Source organism: Apiospora aurea (genome assembly GCF_038362705.1).
Source record: "Apiospora aurea strain CBS 24483 chromosome Unknown utg000001l_segment0_segment0, whole genome shotgun sequence".
In the NCBI taxonomy this organism is placed as follows: domain Eukaryota; kingdom Fungi; phylum Ascomycota; class Sordariomycetes; order Amphisphaeriales; family Apiosporaceae; genus Apiospora; species Apiospora aurea.
In genome coordinates, this window is record NW_027117388.1 from 3,769,273 (window position 1) to 3,788,864 (window position 19,592).

Consider the following 19,592-nt stretch of genomic DNA (forward strand, 5'->3'; position numbering starts at 1 on the left):
ATAAATTTACTGCCCGTATATATATCTAGCTAAAGAATGAGATTGACCAGGCATCCAATAGCCGCTTCAACGGGAGTAACAATTGCCTCGATATCAACTTGTGAAATATATTTTTCAAGACCTGAGCCAGTACCCTTTCAAGATGAGTAACACCACTGTCGCGGCCTTGCAGGTCGCCAGCATCACCTCGTCGCTCATGGTCGCCGGCGGCATCGCCACCATGTCGCTCTTCGACATCCCCATTCTGCAAGCCCAGCCCGCCTCGCGCTCGCTGCCCTCGATCCGGTGGCTGTTCAGCCGGGGCTCCCACATTATGCCCACGGCCGCCTTCGCGGCGGGTACCGGCTTCGTATCCCTCGCGTTCCTCGCCCTTCCTCCCGCGGCGGCAGCAGCAGCAGCGGGCGGAAACGTGCTAACCCGGATCCTTGCCGGGAGCAAGACGCGCGGGTACCTGGCGGCCGCGCTCTGCAACTTCGCCATCGGCCCCGTGACGGGCCTCATGCTGCCCACCAATATGGCCCTGATCAAGAAGAACGAGGAGCAGGGGGGGCGCGCGGAGCGCCCAGGCCGCCAAGGACGGGGCGCGCGAGTACGAGCCCGGCCAGCGGTCGGCGGAGGATAGCATCGCGGGCAAGGGCGAGGGAAACCAGTTCACGGACCTCAGCGGGCCCCAGGAGAAGACGCCCCTGGGCTCGTCCGCGGCCGAGGATGGCGAGGTGCGGGGGCTGTTGGGCAAGTTTGCGAAGATGAATGCGGTGCGGGCGGCTTTGTGTATGATTGGGGGTGTCGTAGGTTTATGCACAGCATTGGCGTAATACTTAGCATACGTCAGTGTCATGACCCAGTGAGTTAAACGATGGTTAATGTATTATAGTCGTATGCATTTGAAGTTTTGCCTGGTACTTATCCACCTCTTTCGGGTGCTTCGTTTTCTATATTCATGTTGTTACATTTAAAGTAGATAATTTGTATCCGAAACCGAGTTCCTCTATAAGATGCAACCCTTATCGGCTGCCCCCCCTTGAATAACCTATACATTGCGTAGTTTCCCACTTAAATCGGTAAGATTTAAAACTTAATATAAAATTAAATAAAATAGGTAAAATATAGAATTTTAATTATAAAAAAGTAAATAAAATAAAAAGAATTTAAGCACTTTATATTAAAGTTTAAAAACTTTATTAAGGTTTTTTAAATACTTTTAAAAACACCGTATAAGTTTATAAAAAATTAACTTTTTATTTAAAAGAGATATAAAATATTATTTAAATATAGTAATATAGTGCGTTAGCTTGTGCGCTAGTTAGTGTGGAGACCTTATACTAGCCTTACTATTTTATTATTAAAACCGACTTGCCGTATTAGCCTTAGCTTAATTTTCTCTTCCTTTTCTTTTTTATTATAAATTCTATTTATTTTAAGATTTACTTATAACCTCGTTTTATTAAGACTTAATAGCGTGACTATTTACAACCGTTTTTTTATCGTTTAATAGTACGATATTCTATTTATTTATCCGAATTAACTAGTATTACTTTTATTATTATACGATAAGGAAATAAACCTTAATTAACCGATATTAAAAACTTTTAACGCTCGACGATTTATTTTAAAATAAATACGTTATAACGCGTAATAAGAATAACTACACTTTTTAAGCTAAGGTTAAATAATATATACGATTTAATTAAAGTGCTTTTATAAAGCCCGTTAATAAACTTAAAGGATTCGATAAAAGATTAACTTACTTTTCCCGTCGTTCCTTTAATCGATATAGTTTATTAGTTAACCCGGAGATTAAATTAAAACAGATTATTTAAAATAACCTCGATAACATAGAAAATAAATAAGGCTTTTATACTTTTACCGATTTTAAATGATTATAAAAAGAGGCCTAGTCCTCGTGATATAATATTATTATTAGTAATTTAAATAGCGAAGATTTATAAGTTCGATTAAACGCCCTATTTAATTAATATATATACGACGGTAATAAAACTACTTTCCCTTTCATTTTATAAATTAAAGTTAAAAAGGTTAAGTGGCTTTTTAAGAATAGATTTATAATTATCGATAAGTTTAAAAATATATATAATAACCCGAATAAGTTATTTTAAAAAGTACGTTTCGCTTTTTTATTAAGTTATATTTATATAGTATAAATGTCCGACCTTTATATTAAAGTTTATCGAACGGATTCTTAATTAAATATAATTATTATTTAAATTAAATATTTAATTTCTTTCCTTTCGTTTAATTATTATAAAATTTATAAAGGCGAGAATTTAATAGAAAAATAGCTTAAAATTAATAAATTAAATAGCGAATTTAATTTATTAAAGTTTATTTTAAAGGAATTAATTAAGGTTTATAATAAAGTTATTATCGCTTAAGAGTTTATAAAGGCGACTATAAATAATTTAATTATTAACTTTATAAAAATTAATATCGAATTAATAGATTAATTAAAGTAATTATATAATATTTAAGCCGCCGTTATTCGATTAATTATAAATGAATATAACAGTATTATTTTTATTACGATTCGTAATAAAGGTACCTATTATAAAAAAATTATAAAATAGAAGTTAATAATTTTTATAGCGATAAAGATAAGAATAAGGTTCTTTTCGAGGTTTAATTTTATTAAATTAAGAATATACGAATTAAAAACGTCGATTATTTTACCTTTAATAATTAAGTATTTAACGTTATTTATAACTATATAAAAAGAGAGGCCGCTTATAAATTATTATCTTTCCTTTAATATTATTACTTTAATCGTGTTATTATTATTAATAAATTCCTTAATTATTTATAGGAACGTTACTTCGATTATACCTTTTATAAAAAGGTTAAAAAAAAGTACGATTAATTAGAAATAATTTCCTTAACTAAATATTAAAAATTCTTATTTAATTTCGTTTAATTAATTAAAACAAAGGAACTCCCCCGTACTTTTTAAAAAGAAAGCTTTTATAATAAATTTATACCTTATATTATAATTATTATTATTACGATATATTTTAATAAAACCGTTAACTTTAATATTTACGCTAAGTATTATAAATAAATAGTTTAAAGCTTTATAAATATAAACGAGAAAAAAAAGTAGTTTAATAAACTTACCTCTTCGTTAATCGTTAAAAATAATTTTAATAATAAAAACGATAAAGCCGGTAATTTAAAGACCGTTACCTTTATAATGTTTATTCTATTAATAAATAATTCCTCAATTAAGACTTACCTTCCTTTTATTATCGTTAAAGAGACTTAAAAGCTAGTAAAGGAAGGATATTACTTTAATTATTATTAGATTAATTACTAAAAGACTAACTATCCCTTAGAGTAATATAATGCCGGAGGATATAAATTTATCGATATTAATAAGATTTATTAAAAGTATAGAGGATCTTTATTTAACTTCCCCTTTAATAATTATAAGCTTAATTAAGCTTTTATTAAGCCGGAGTGATTAAAAGATTAATTTTAAGGAATAAAGATTCCTTTTTAGGATAAATATTAGCTGTTATTAAAGATAATTTAATAATAATATTATTTGATTTTTTATAGAAATTAATTAAAGGATTTCTTTTAACTTTTAAATATATTATAAGTAATAATAGATTATCGTTATTTATTATTATAACGTTTACCGATATAGGAGTAATTAATTATTTATTTATAAACGTAAATTTCGTTAATAAAGTAATTAAATAATTAAGTATAAAGCGAATAATCGTCTCTTAGCTTTATAAAATTAAGGGTTTTAACGGTAAACCTTTTTAATTCCTTAATATAATAATATTCGTTAATTTATAAATCTATTATTAAAGTACCGAGTTAATCCTTTTTATAATAATTAATATAAAATATAACTTTATTATTAAGCGGAAGTGATTTAAGGAATATAATATCGTTATTCGTTTAAAAACTTATTATTAATCACGCTATTAATTTTTAATGAGACGGGGCTGTAAGTAGGTTTTAAAATAAATGGAATTTACGATAGAGAAGGAAAGGAAAAGAAAATCGAGCTAGGGCCGATACGGTAGGTCGGTTTTAACAATAAGGTGATAGGGCTAGTATAAGGTTTTTATATTAATTAACGTATAGGTTAATGTATTCTATTATTACCCTCTTTCGTAAAAAGGCGGCGCCTCGACGGTTTTAAAAGGGATTTAAACGAAGGTGTTTTTTTATAAATAGTTTCGGGTTTTTATTTAATTATTTAACTATAGGGCTTTTTCGAAATAATTTTATTCTCTTTTTTTATTTTTTTTTAAATTTTCTACTATAATTTATTTAGTCTTTTATTTCGCTAATCGGCGGGTTTCTTTCGATATTAATAACTCGTTATTTAAATAACTTTCGTTAAAACGGTCCCCTTTAGCCGCGAGTTTTTATTACGCTAATCGAATCGAGAAGCCGGCTTTATCCGGGTTCCGGTGATAAAAATCTTTTAATTTATCCGGTACGTTTTTAAAGTCGGAGGCCGGATATTAAATATTATTATTCTTTTAATTAACCTAATTCGTTTTATATTATAATTTACGATAATAGGTTCGGGATATTTTAATTTTAAATATTTTATATTTTAAGCTTTCGAGTTCGTTGAAATTTACGATTTTATTAACTGGGCGTTTTAAAGCTTATTTAAGTAACGGGTTATTAAGGTTTTTAAAGAGTTAATCGATATAGTATATCTTATTTCTTTACGAGTTAAAAGCGTTTAATTTATAAATATAATTATTACGGGATAAAATACGAAAAGGTTATCGAGTATAAAAAAGGTTAATTTATTACCGGGTTAATTTATTTTCGAGCTAGCGATCTTTTTAATATAAACTTAGTCGTTTACGTTAAAGTTTAATTTTTTCCGATATTTATTTATTTATTTCCTTATTTTTTTAAGAGGTTAAAATTACTCGCCGCGCGGTTTTAATATACTCTTTAATAGTTTATACGTTTTATTAAGCTTAAGCTCGATTTAGTTTTTCGTTAAAAGGAAGTTTCTTTAAGTTTTAAGTTCTTTTTTCTTAATTAAAATAGTTCTAGGGTTTAAAACTTCGTTTCACTTCGAAAAGGGATATTCCTTTAAAAGAGTTATACGAGATAGTAATTTAAACGTAATTTAAAGCGGGTAATATATTAACTTAATTATTTTAATAATAAGTTAAAAATAATCATAACTATTAATTTATATACTTATTTATAATTTTTACCTAACCGATTATATTATAATATACTATAAAAACGAATATTTATTTAATATTTAATATTTAATATTTAATAAATTTTATTTATAAAAGAGGTTATAAATTAAGTATTTTTATCGTTAATTACGGTCCGTAATAATTCGAATACTTAAAACGGCTTCTAATAATAAAACTAAGCGGCTTTTTTTACGTTTACGTTTTTATTATAAAAGAAAGTTTAATTACGCTTCGTTAAATAATTAACGACCGTTATTACTATATTATAATCCGCTTTTTTATTCGGAAAGTTTATAGCTTTAAAGTTTATTATTATATTCTATTACGATTCATTAAATATTAAAAATAATTAAAGCTTTCTTAATATTTTTATACGTAAAATTTTAATTAATTTATATATATAATTAACGACGAATATATTATAATTATTCGCTAATTTTAATTATTAATAGCTTTAAAAAACTAGCTTTTTAGTTTTATTTATTCCTAGGTAGGTAATCGTTACTCGACAATAAATATCTTCGATAATTTTCATTTAAAGGTTATTTTTTAATAAAATTACTAACGTGGTTTACTACTATACAGCGTATACTACTTAGCGACGTACCTTTTTTATTTCTCGACCCTTTTATATAAATTAATTTAATTATAACGTTTAAAATTAATTAAAATTACTTACTATTTAATTCCTCGCTTAATTTTATATCATTTTTATATATTCGCGTATTATAACCTGTTTCGCCGTAGATACTATAGCGCCTTTTACCGGTTGTTTTTCGTTTCGACGAACCTTTATTTTTATTTTTATCGGGCGTTAAACGCTTCCTTTTTATTTTTTCGTTTTATAATTATTAAAATTCTTTAATACTAAGGGCTTTTTTAAGCTAGATTCGTAACTTTTTAGCTTTTTAGTGCTTAAAAAGTGTTAAATTAGCTTTTTCAATATATATATCCTATTACGTATAAGGGTTATTTTATAGGTTATTTTAGTTATATTTTTCGCTATTTAGTTTATTATATTTAAAATCGGCGTCGGAAAGTTTCCTTAATAGGTAAATATTTTCTTTTTAATATAAATAGAGTGTTTAATTATTTATTAGGGGTTAAATAACGTTTAAAGGTTATAGGTATTAATTATTTTTAAACGAGATAGGTTAAGTATAAGCGTCCGAAGATATATATTTAATTTATTAATTACTTCGTTAGGGTTATAAGGTATTAAATTAAATGTATTAAATTTAAATTTAATATTAGTTTTTATAAAAACAGTAAAATGTATAGCTTTAAAAGCGATAAAGAATTTAAGTTTAATAATATAGTTTGTAAAAGCTTTAATAAATAGCTCGATTTCTTTCAAATAAATACGCTTTAAAGGTAAATAAAGTATTATATTAAGAGGTTAGAGTAAGTATAATAAATAAGGAGGTATATTAATAGTGATAATATTATTATCTTCGTAATATATTTTAAATTTAGTTAAAATATAGCTTTCGTAGCCGTTGAAAATTAAGAGGCGGTAGCGACTTTTGTTTACGATTTAGTATATTTATCGAAGTGTTTAATTTAGTTTAAGTTTATTTAGTTATTAATTTAATTATTAGAAACCGGTTTAATTATTTAGTTACCCGGTAAATTAGTTTTATGGGATTAGTTTATAAGGTGATATTAGTTTTAAACGATTAAAAACGATAGAATATATTAGCTTTATAAATTAATATATTTAATTATCGTTGCTTATTCCCGATTATTAGGCTGGATTAATTTCGCTTTTTTACGCCGCTCGGTGCGTATTATAATGAGTATTAACTTAATTATATTTATTATAAAGCTAGTTTCGTTAAAATTCTAAATATTTTCGTCGATAATCCTATATCTCGTTTTTATGTTTACGATTAGTATAAATTAAGTAGAAATAACTTTAAAATCCTTATAAAAAGCCCTTTAATAATTATATCGACGATTTATTTTAATCTTTAAGTCTAGGTTACGGTTAATAAAGCGTTTAATTTAGTACTTACCGACGCGGTCGCCGCCGTATAACGCGGTAAAGAAATTAGCTATATTTTTTATATTAATAAAATCGGGAGATATCCTTTAAATATTTAGATTAATTATATATTTACGAAGTACCTCTTTTTAATTAAATTTATTTTATATTATTTCGATCGAATTTCGCGTTTTAAAGTTTAACTATAAATTTAATAACGTAAAATTAATTCGGGTATATTATAAACTTTTACTATTACTCTTTAACTTATTTAATTTAATCCGTTTTATATCGCTTAAATTATTAAAACTATCCGATCTTTTTAAAATTAATTAAGTATTATAATTATAAAGGTATTACGCGTTAAAGTTTAATTATATTAAAATTAAATTAAAATGCGTCGCTAAATAATATATATCGCGTAATAGTAAACCACGTTAGCTTTTTTTTATAAAATAATAGTTTATTAATTAATATAAACCTTTTATAACCTATACGCGTTTTCTCGCGTAGGACTTCGAAATCCTTTAATTATTAATTAGCGTAAAAGAAGTATTTAAAAAAATATCCCCGATAAATCGAGGGGCCGGATATTATTTTTTAATAATATAATTTTAATGTTTTTAATAGCTTTAAAATTAAAATTTAATAGCGTATTAAAGCGTTTAAAAATAACTTAATATTTTTCGCTTTTCTTTTTAACTTTAAAAGTTTTTAATTCCTCCGCTTTTCGAAATAACGCGTCCGTGATAATGTTGTTTTTTCCGGGCCGATAAATAATAATAAAGTCGTACTAAGCTAATATTTCGGTTTAACGGATTTATCGGGAATTAAAATATTATTTAATACCGAAATATTCGAGCGTATAATAATTAATAATAATAGTAAACTGCTCGGAGCGTTAAAGACCGATTAATTTTACGCGTTAATATTATAAATTTTAAATTACGGTAAATAATTTTTTATTATAAATAAAATAATTAAGCTTTAAACTTTAAAGGGAATTCGAAAATACCTAATTAAATATTATTCTTTATCGTTCTGTTTTTAAGAAAGGATATTAACGATAATAAAATCGGAAAAGTTAATTTTAAGCTTTATTTCTTTTTCGTAGTTAAAATACACGAAAGTTAATACTCGTAATAAAGCGTTTTTCGGTTCGTTAAAAATAGTTTATTATTTAAATCTTTAAATTTACGGTTAATCGGTTTTCGTTAATATTATTAATAGTTTAATAATTTTATTATAATCTTTAATAAACTTATAATAGAAATTATAAAATTCGAGGAATAATTATACCGTTTTTATATTTATCGATAAAAACTAATCTTTTACCGCGGAAATCTTATTAAGGTTTACGGCGACGTTATCGGTTTTAATAATAAAGCCGAGGTATTTAGTTTTCGTTTTATTAAACTTGTATTTTTTAAAGTCGGTTTAAAAGTTAATTTTTAATAGCTTTTAAAAAACCTTTTTACGTATTCCTTATATTAAAAAAGGTTTTTAAAATAAATAAAAATGTCGTTAATATAAAAGTAATAAAAATCGTTAAAGTATTTCCGTAATAGATTATTAATAAACCTTTAAAAATGAATAGTTTATTAGTTAACCCGAACGGGAGAACTTTATATTTATACGTTTCGTAACGGGTTTAAAAAATCGTTAAATCTTTATCTTTTTCTCTTAAACGGATCTTATAAAAAGCTTATTAAATATTAATTTTAGTATAAATTTTAGCCTTAGTTATTTTATCGAGGGTTTTTTCGATTAATAATAATAAATATCGATCCTTTCGCGTAATAGTATTTAGTTTTTTAAAGTTTATATAAAAGCAAAGCTCGTCGTCGTTTTTAAAAGCTATAAATATAAAGGCTGTTTAAAAAGCGTCGCTCGATATAATAAAGCTTTTTTAAAGGTTTTTCGAAATATATTTTCGATTCGCGGTAAGCTTTTCGAAAAATATTTTATAAAGTAAACTATAGCTTAAATTATTCGGTTTCGTGCCGTTTATTAGTTTAATTTTATAGTTTATCGATCCGCGATATTTAATTAATTTATTAAATTATATTTTATTAAATATATAATAAAAATCCTTATATACTTTAAATATTGTTTTTTTTTACCTTCCGGCGCAATTCGTTCTTATCCTCGAATAAGGTGTTATCCCGAAAAGTTTTTCTTTTTTAAATAAACTTATTAATTTAGTAGAAAATTATTTTATAAACTTAATACGAATTGTTTTTTTTTATACTTTAATAAAACTTAAAGTATTTAAAATTACTATATCGAGTACTTTTTAATAATATTAATTAATTACGTTACGAGCGAAGTAATAAAAGCCGCGCTCGTTTTTTTAATCGTAATAAGGCGTACGTTTCGGCGTTTATTTACGATTATCGCTTAATTATTTAAGTTACCGTAATTTATTATTAAAATTACGCTATATTTTAATTAATTCTTTATTTAATCGGTAAGTCGTACGCGGAAAGATTTTTAAAAAAAATTCGTAGCTGGGGAGCTAAGAGTATTAAGTAACCGCGCGCTTTTTTTTATAAAGCGGGCTCTTAATTAAAAAAATCGGCCGTTTTATTCCCGTTTATTCTTTTTTAATTTAGGCTTTTAAAGCCCGGTTCCGAGTATCCGTAGTTTTTTAATAATTCGAATATTTTAATAATACGTTTACCCCGTTTATTAATATATTCGTATTTTCGGTGGGGTTTTAATTATCGAAATAATCGAAATAACGAGTTTTCGAACGGATAATAACGTTGTGGTTTTCGAATTATTTTCGCCCGATAATAAAGTTATATTTTATATTAATTATTACGAAAAGAACTAGCCCGGTACTCCGGTAATAAATTCGTAAATTAACGAATATTATTACGTTGAAAAATTAAAAAAGTTTATCGTTAAAACTTTTAATTTTGTAAGGCTAAAAAACGGTTATTTATTTTACGCTTAGTTATTTAATTATTTTATTAACGAAATTTACGCTTATAAATAAATAACTAGTTATTCCCGTATCGGCGAGCATTACGGTAATAAATAACGATAATTTATTATTATTTATAATATATTTAAAGGTTAAAAAAATCTTTTAATTAATTTTTATGAAAAATTAAATAGTATCGTTATTAAGTTATTTTTAATAGTAATTAATATTTATTTTAAAAAGGAATCTTTATTTTTTAGGATTAATTTTTCAATTTTTTCGGTTCGGCGAGGGCTTAATTAAGTTTACGATTATTAAAAGGAAAATTAAGCGAAAATCTTTTATATTTTCGATAAATTTCGTTAATATCGATAGGTTTACGTTTTTCGGTATTATATTATTTTAAACGATAATTAGTTTTTCGGTAATTAGTTTAATAATAATTAAAACAGCGTCCTTTTTTTATTAGCTTTTAAAGTTTTTTAACGGTAGTAAGAGGAGGGTAAGTTTTAATCGAGGAGTTACTTATTAATAAAGTAAACTTCGTAAAGATAGCGGTTTTAAAACCGCCGGTTTTATTATTTTTATTACTAGAATTATTTTTAGTGTTTAACGAAAAAGTAGGTTTATTAAACCGCTTTTTTTTTTCGTTCGCGTTTATAAAATTTTAAATTATTTATTTATAATGTTTAGCGTAAATATTAAAATTAACGGTTTCGTCGAAATATATCGTAACGGTAATAATTATAACGCGAAGTATAAGTTTATTATAAAAGCTTTTTATTTTTAAAAAACACGGGGAAGTTCTTTTTTTTCGGTTAATTAAACGAAGTTAAATAGGAATTTTTAATATCCGGCAAAGGAAATTATTTTTAATTAGTTATACTTTTTTTAGTTTTTTCGTAAAAAGGTATAATCGAAATAGCGTTTTTATAAATAATCGAAAAGTTTATCGATAATAATAATATAATTAAGGTAATAGTTCCGAAAAAAAAGTATTAGTTTACGGGCGGCTTTTTTTTATATAGTTACGAATAACGTTGAATATTTAGTTATTAAAAATAAAGTAATCGGTGTTTTTAGTTCGTATATTTTTAATTTAATAAAATTAAACCTTAAAAAAACCTTGTTTTTATTTTTATCGTTATAAAAGTTATCGACTTTTATTTTATAATTTTTCTTATAATAGATATTTTCGTCGCTAATCGTAATAAAGGGAATATTATTACATTTATTTATAATTAATCGGGTAATAACGGTTTAAGCGTTATATAACTATTTTAATCGATTCGTTAATTCGATATTAACTTTTATAAAGTTAGTAATTAAATTATTTACGGTCGCCTCCGTGAACTCTTAAGTAATAATAGCCTCGTTATAAGCTTTAATTAATTTTTTTAAAGTAAACTTTAACGAGTTAAGTTTGTTATTTAACTTATTAATTTTAAGCTATTTTTTTATTAAGTTTTCGTCTTTATAAAAATTATAATAATTAAACGAAAAGAGAAAGGCTAAATATTTAATTTAAATAATAGTTATATTTAATTAAAATTTACTCGACGAGCTTTAATATAAAGGTTAAATATTTATACCGTACGAGCGTAACTTAATAAGAAAGCGAGGCGTATTTCTTAGAATAATTTATTCGGGTTATTATATATGTTTTTAAATTTATTATTAATTACGAGTTTATTTTTAAAAAACTATTTAGCTTTTTTAATTTTAATTTACGAAGTAAAAAAGAAAGTAGCTTTATTATTATCGCGTATATATCGGTTAAATAGAGCGTTTAATCGAGCTTATAAATTTTCGCTATTTAAGTAATTAATAATAGTGTCGTATCGTAAAGATTAAGCTTTTTTTTATAATTATTCGAAATCGATAAAGGTATAAAAGCTTTATTCGTTTTTTACGTTATTAGGGTTATTTTAAATAGTTTACGTTAACTCGGTTTCCGGGTTAATTAATAAGCTATATCGGTTAAAGGAACGGCGAGAAAAGCGAGTTAATTTTTTATTGAATTTTTAAGTTTATTAACGGGCTTTACGAAAATATTTTAATTAAATTATATATATCGTTTAGTTTCGGTTTAAAAGGTACGGTCGTTTATATTACGCGTTATAGTGTATTTATTTTAAAATAAATCGTTAAGCGCTAAAGGTTTTTAACGTCGATTAATTAAGGTTTATTTCTTTATCGTGTAACGGTAAAAGTAATATTAATTAATTCGAATAAATAAATAAAATATTATATTATTAAACGATAAAAAAAGCGGTCGTAAATAGTTACGCTATTAAGTTTTAATAAAACGGGGCTATAAATAAATTTTAAAATAAATAGAATTTACGACAGAAAAAAAGGAAGAGAAAATCGAGCTAGGGCCGATACGGTAGGTCGGTTTTAATAATAAAGTAGTAAGGCTAGTATAAGGTCTCTATATTAACCAGCGTATAAACTAACGCACTATATTACTCTATTTTAATTATCTTAACGATTAAAACTTTATTAAGGATATAAATATATTATTAAATAAGGTAGGCGTATTATTAAAATATTCGAGTTATTAGAAAAATGCAAATGCTTAAAATTAAGCTTTAAAAGTTTAAATTAAAAAGATAAATAAGAATAAAACGGTCGATTCTTTTAATTAAGCGCTCGCTTTATAAAGGGGGAAGGTATATAATTACTTAATATTTTTAACTCTTTAATTATAAAGGAAACAATTTTAAAACTCTTTCCGTATATAATTTATCAATTAAATAAAGGATTAATTAAAATATAATATAATTTTAACGATAAATTATAATAATTAAAATAGTTAAGCGATAATTATAAATAGATATTAAAACGTACGCTTTATTACGATTAAAAGGATAAGCGTAATCTTTATCGCCTCGCTTATAATATAATTAATTAGTACCGTTAAAAGGTATTTAATATAGTAATTTTAAACACTTTAAACTTTTATTAGAGTGTAAAAAGAGATAACTTATATTAAATCTATAAAGTAACCCTTTATTAAATTAATAAGTTTATTTAAAAAGGGAAATCTTTTAAAATAACTTTTTATTTAAGAATGAGGACGAATTACGTTAAAAGGTAAAAGAGATAATACTTACAGTATATAAAGACTTTTATTATATATTTAATAAAGTATAGTCTAATAAATTAATTAAATACCGCGGATCGATAAATTATAAGATTAAATTAATAGATAGTATAAAACCGAACGATTTAGGTTATAGTTTACTTTATAAAATATCTTTTAAGGAATTTATTACAGCCCGAAAATATATCTCGGAAAACCTTTAAAAGGGCTTTATTATATTAAGCGATACCCTTTAAGCGGCCCCTATATTTATAGCCTTTAAAAGCGACGGCGGGTTTTACTTTTACGTAAATTTTAGGAAATTAAATCTTATTACGCGAAAGGATCGATATTTATTATTATTAATTAAAAAACCCTCGATAAGATAATTAAGGCTAAAATTTATATTAAAACTAATATCCGATAAGCCTTTTATAAAATCCGTTTAAAGGAAGAAAATAAAGATTTAATAATTTTTTAAACCCGTTATAGAGTATATAAATATAAAGTCCTCTCGTTCGAGTAAATTAATAGACTATTTATTTTTTAAAGGTTTATTAATAATTTATTAAAGGAATATTTTAACGACTTTTATTATATTTATATCGGTAATATGTTTATTTATTTTAAAGACCCTTTTTAATATAAGGAGTATATAAGAAAGGTTTTTTAGAAACTATTAAAAGCTAGCCTTTAAGCCGATTTTAAGAAGTGCGAGTTTAATATAATAAAAATTAAATACCTCGGCTTTATTATTAAAACCGATAGCGTTACCGTAAACCTTAATAAGATTTCCGCGGTAAAAAATTAAATTTTATTAATAAATATAAAGGTAATATAATTATTCTTTAGATTTTATAATTTTTATTATAAGTTTATTAAGGATTATTATAAAATTATTAAACTATTAATAATATTAACGAAAACCGATTAATTATAGGTTTAAGGATTTAAGTAGTAAATTACTTTCGATAAATTAAAGGATGCCTTGCTACGAGTATTAATCCTTATATATTTTAATTATAAAAAGGAGATAAAGCTTAAGATTAATTCTTTTAATTTTATTATCGCTAACGTCCTTTCTTAGAAATAGGATAATAGGGAATGGTATTTAATTAAGTATTTCTTAGAGTCCCTTTAAGGTTTAAAGTTTAATTATTTTATTTATAATAAAGAGTTATTTATTATAATTTAAGGTTTATAGTATTAATACGTAGAGTTAATTAGTTTCCGATGCTTTAAGCCGTTTATTATTATTATTAATTATTATACGCTTAAATATTTTAATATTAAATAGTATTTTAACTCTTAATAAATCCGTTAAATTAAAATATTAGCTTAGTATAACTTTATTATTATTTATTAGCCCGGGAAAAATAATATTATCGCGGATATATTATCTCGAAAGGCGGAGGAATTAAAAACTTTTAAAGTTAAGAAAAAAAGCGAAGGATATTAAGTTATTTTTAAACGCTTTAATATATTATTAAATTCTAGCCTTAAAGTTATTAAAAGTATTAAAATTATATTATTAAAGGATAATATCCTGCCCTTCGATTTATCGGGGATGTTCTTTTTAAATACTTTTCTTTATATTAATTAATAATTAAAAAACCTTCAAGTTTTACGTAAAAAAGCGTGTATAAGTTATAAAGATTTTATATTAATTAATAGATTATTATTTTATAAAGGAAAGCTAATAGTTTTATTAAAGAATAACTTTCAAATAAAAGTTATTAAAAACGTTTATTATTAAATAACGATTACTTATTTAGGAATAAATAAAACTAGGAAGTTAATTTTTTAAGGTTATTAATAGCTAAGATTAGCGAATAATTATAACGTGTTCGTTATTAATTATATATATAAGTTAATTAAGATTTTATATATAAAAATACTAAGAAAGCTTTAACTATTCTTAATATTTAATTAATTATAATAGGATATAATAGTAAACTTTAAGGCTATAAACCCTTTAAATAAAGAAACGGGCTACGATATAGTAATAATAGTTATCGATCGTTTAATAAAGTATAATTAAACTTCCCTTTATAATAAAAACGTAGACGTAAAAAAGGTTATTTAGTTTTATTATTAAGGGCCGTTTTAAATATTTAGATTATTATAAACTATAGTTAACGATAAAAATATTTAATTTATAGCCTCTTTTATAAATGAGATTTATTAAATACTAGGCATTAAATAAACGTTTATTTTTACGGTATATTATAATATAACTAGTTAAGTGGAAATTATAAATAAATATATAAATTAATAGCTACGATTATTTTTAACTTATTATTAGAATAATTAAGTTAATATATTACTCGTTTTAAATTACGTTTAAACTATTATCCCGTATAACTCCCTTAAAAGGATATCCCTTTTCGAGGTAAAATAAAGTTTTAAACTTTAAAGTTATTTCGATTAAAAAAAAGAATCTAAGATTTAAAGAGACTTCCTTTTAACGAAAAGTTAAATCGAGCCTAAGTTTAATAAAACGTATAAATTATTAAAAAGTATATTAAAACTACGCAGCGGGTAATCTTAGCCTCTTAAGAAAAAATAAGGGAATAAATAAATAAGTATTAAAAAAAATTAGATTTCGACGTAAGCGACCGAGTTTATATTAAAAGGATCGCTAGTTTAAAAATAAATTAACTTAGTAATAAGTTAACTTTCTTTTATATTTAATAATCCTTTTATATCTTATCTCGCGATAGTTATATTTATATATTAAACGCTTTTAATTTATAGAAGAATAGGATATATTATATTAATCGATTCTTTAAAAGCTTTAATAACCCGTTACTTAAATAGGCTTCGAAGAGCTTAATTAATAAGATTATAAACCTTAATAAATTTAAAAGCTTAGGATATAAAATATTTAGAATTAAAGTATCTTAAATTTATTATTATAAGTTATAATATAAATCGAATTAGGTTAATTAAAAGGAAAATGATATTTAATATCCGGCTTTTAATTTTAAGAATATATTAAATAAATTAAAGGATTTCTATCGCTAGAATCCGGATAAAGCTAGCTCCTCGATTTAATTAACGTAATAGAAAAATTATAATTAAAGAGAACCGCTTTAATAAGGATTATTTAAACGACGAGTTATTAATATTAAAAAAATCCGTTAATTAACGAGACGAAGGGTTAAATAGATTATAGTGGAAAAAATTAAGAGAAATAAAAGGAGGAGGATAAAATTATTTCGAAAAGGCTTTATAATCGAGTAATTAAATAAAAACCCGAGATTATTTATAAAAAGTACCTTCGTTTAAATCCCCTTTAAAGCCGTCGAGGCGCTATCTTTTTACGAGGGGGGTAGTAATATAATGCGTTAGCTTATACGTTAATTAATATAGAGACTTTATATTAACCCTACCACTTTATTATTAAAACCGACCTATCGTATTAACCCTAGCTCGATTTTTTTTTCCTTTTCTTCTTTATCGTAAATTCTATTTATTTTAAGACTTACTTATAGCCTCGTTTTATTAAGATTTAATAGCGTGATTAATATAATATTTAAATAATTATAATAGAAAAATAATTTTTTATTTAAAGTTTACTAAGAAAAGTATATTAAAGAAAATTTTATTTAAAGATAAAATCGATAGATTTTATTAACGTAATCAGTTTTTTTTATAACGATAAAATAAATGGTAAATATTAAAATATAAAAATATTACGTAATAGTCACATAGCGCCATCGGTAGTATATACGAAATTAGCTAGTTAAGTGAAATTAAAATATATTAAGCTAGAGAAAAAAGAAAGGAAAGAAGAAAGGAAGGTTAGTTTTAATACGGTGCGAAAGGTAAAATAGTAATATATAAGGTTAAAGTGGAGCTTTAATAACACCGATTAATTAAACCACGTGCATTAACCTTAGTAAGGCTTAGCTACGTGACTGTAATAAAAAGATATAATAAAAAATATATTTAAATAGTAAACTTTTTATTATAATAATATACCTTTAAATATTTAATTAAATAAAATAGCTAAAAAATATAGTTTTTATATTTATATACGTTTAATAAAATATTACTAGCGTAGAGTATAAATTTAATTTATTTAATTTATTATTTAATTTTTAAGTAATATTTACTTAAAGGGTTAACGAAAGGGGGAGGGGGGTTAGCCGATAAGGGTTATATTTTATTTAGTTATTATTCCCGGTGTTTTTTAAGAGAGCTTAATACTCTATAACTTTATAAGCTTAAATATAAGTAATAAACTCGTAAAACTATTTTCCTTTCTCTCTTTAAGATGTAACCCCCTCTAGTTAACCCCCCTTACTGACCCCTCCTAATTTCAAATAATTTTAAAGCCCCTAAGCAATAACAATAGTATATAAAGGGGCTAAATCTCACTCGTCTCTTAATTAAAATAAATTAATCTCTTCCTCTTTTTTTCCTCTTTTTACCACTATTAATATAACTAAAAAAACACGTATTACGCAAGCGGTCCAGGCCGTGCTGGCCGGCGGAAACATTAACCGTGCGGCTAAAAACCACAACGTTAATAAGGGCACCTTTCGTAACCGAATTAAGGAGAACCCTAGTAAAAAAAGAAATATAAAGCTTTATAATTATTTACCCCTATTAAAGAAACTTTTTTAATTAAATAAACCTTTTTCTAGGCTAGCCTAAACTACGTACTAACGCACCGGCTATTTCGTATATATACTTAGCGTATCCTTTTTATAAAAGGGGTCGATTACTTTATCGGTAAACGATAAATGCACCGTTTTTTAAAACGTTATCCGGCCTTTAAAATTATACGTGTTAAAGCGATAAATTTCCGGCGTTTTATATATATATTAAATGGGGCTATGTAAGGGTTTTTTAATCAGTTTAATATTATTATTATTAATAATATACCCCCTCGATTTAAATTTAACGCCGATAAAATAGGAATTACGATAACGATAAAAGAGGGTACTATAGTAATCGGACTTGCCGCCTATTAAAGTTTAATGCGGAACGACTCGGTTAATCGCGAGTGGGTAACTATTTTAAAATGTATTAATATTATTAGTAATATTTTACCGCTTTTAATTATATTTAAAAGCTAATTAGTCTAATAATAATAGTTCCTTTAAAAGGAGGACAAGGTTAATTGCGAGTATAAAAACTAGGCTTTTAAAGCGTTATTAAAAGAATAGATTTTTAATCTTATAGCTTTAAAATAACTAAAAAGATTTTTAATCCCTTAACGAAGCCTAATAACCTTAATTAATAGAGGCTTTTAATTTTTAATGGATATAGAAATTATATCGACAATGATTTTATACTAGCGGCGTTAAAGGTTAAGGTATAACTCCTTTATTTATTATTATACAGTTTTTATATATTTTAACCCTTAAATATTAACTGTTTTAAAGTCTTAAAAAAAAGGTTTTAAAAGGAGCTCGATTTAGTATACGCTATTATTAATAATAGCTATATTAAGAAAAGGGATTTCTTTCGAGCGTAAGTTAAAGCATATAAAGTAACCTTTACCCCTAAAGTTATCGCTAATAAATAAGTAATAATTAACATTTACCCCTTTAATATTAAAAAGCTAATAAATAATAAACTCCGGCGCTTTAATATAATGCGAACTATTAATGAAGCTATTACCGCTAAGGATGCGCGCTAACCGGTTAAACCGAAGGCTAAAAAGATTAAAACGCCGAAAAACAGCCGGCAGGTTAAAAATTTAAGGGCTACGATGCTTAATATAGAGGTCACCACCGGTAATTTAATTAAAAGGTTACTATAAAAAAAAGCTCGGCAAGAGTATTAATAATTTAACGGCTTAAATCGGCCGGTTAAAGTAGGAAAAAGCCGGTTTAAAGGTAGATTTAAAAAAAACAAGGGCTTAGAAAAAAGAAAGGTCGATAAGGACCCTAATAAGGGCTTTGTTTATATAGTAAACATTAGGGAGGTTTAAAAGGACGTTAAAAAAAGAAAGGCTAAGGAAAAGGCCGAAAAGGGGCGCCGGTGAAGTGGTGAAAATTAATGCAAATCGAGCTAGTAGTGAGGGTAACTCTATTATAATGCGCACGAGCCGAAATAGACCTTAAAATGCAGTATGTATTACTTAATTAACTTATCTATTAATGTTATTATTAATTTTTATATTTATTTTAAAGGGGTTAGTGAGGGGGGGGTTAGCTAAAAAGGGTTACATTTTACCGCTCCCTTATATACACTCTCTCTCTCTTTATCTTTATATGTGTAAATATTAATTTTAAGTAGTTAGAGAGTATTTAAAAGAAGTATAGTAAAGGTCTCTTAAATAGATATAATATAAGTGTATATTCGTATATTTTATATGTGTAAGTACGTAATTATATAGTATAATACAGT

General features: G+C 25.2%; 1 protein-coding gene across 1 annotated transcript; it reads left to right on the forward strand.

Annotated features, from left to right (window-relative positions):
• Nucleotides 1–142: 142 nt before the first annotated feature.
• PG986_001171 (uncharacterized protein) lies at nt 143–815 on the forward strand (the record flags this gene model as incomplete). The annotated part of the gene is given in 2 exon segments (XM_066837393.1): nt 143–589; nt 606–815. 2 exon segments carry the CDS (start codon nt 143–145, stop codon nt 813–815), a joined length of 657 nt encoding a protein of 218 aa, XP_066706286.1.
• Nucleotides 816–19,592: the final 18,777 nt, after the last annotated feature.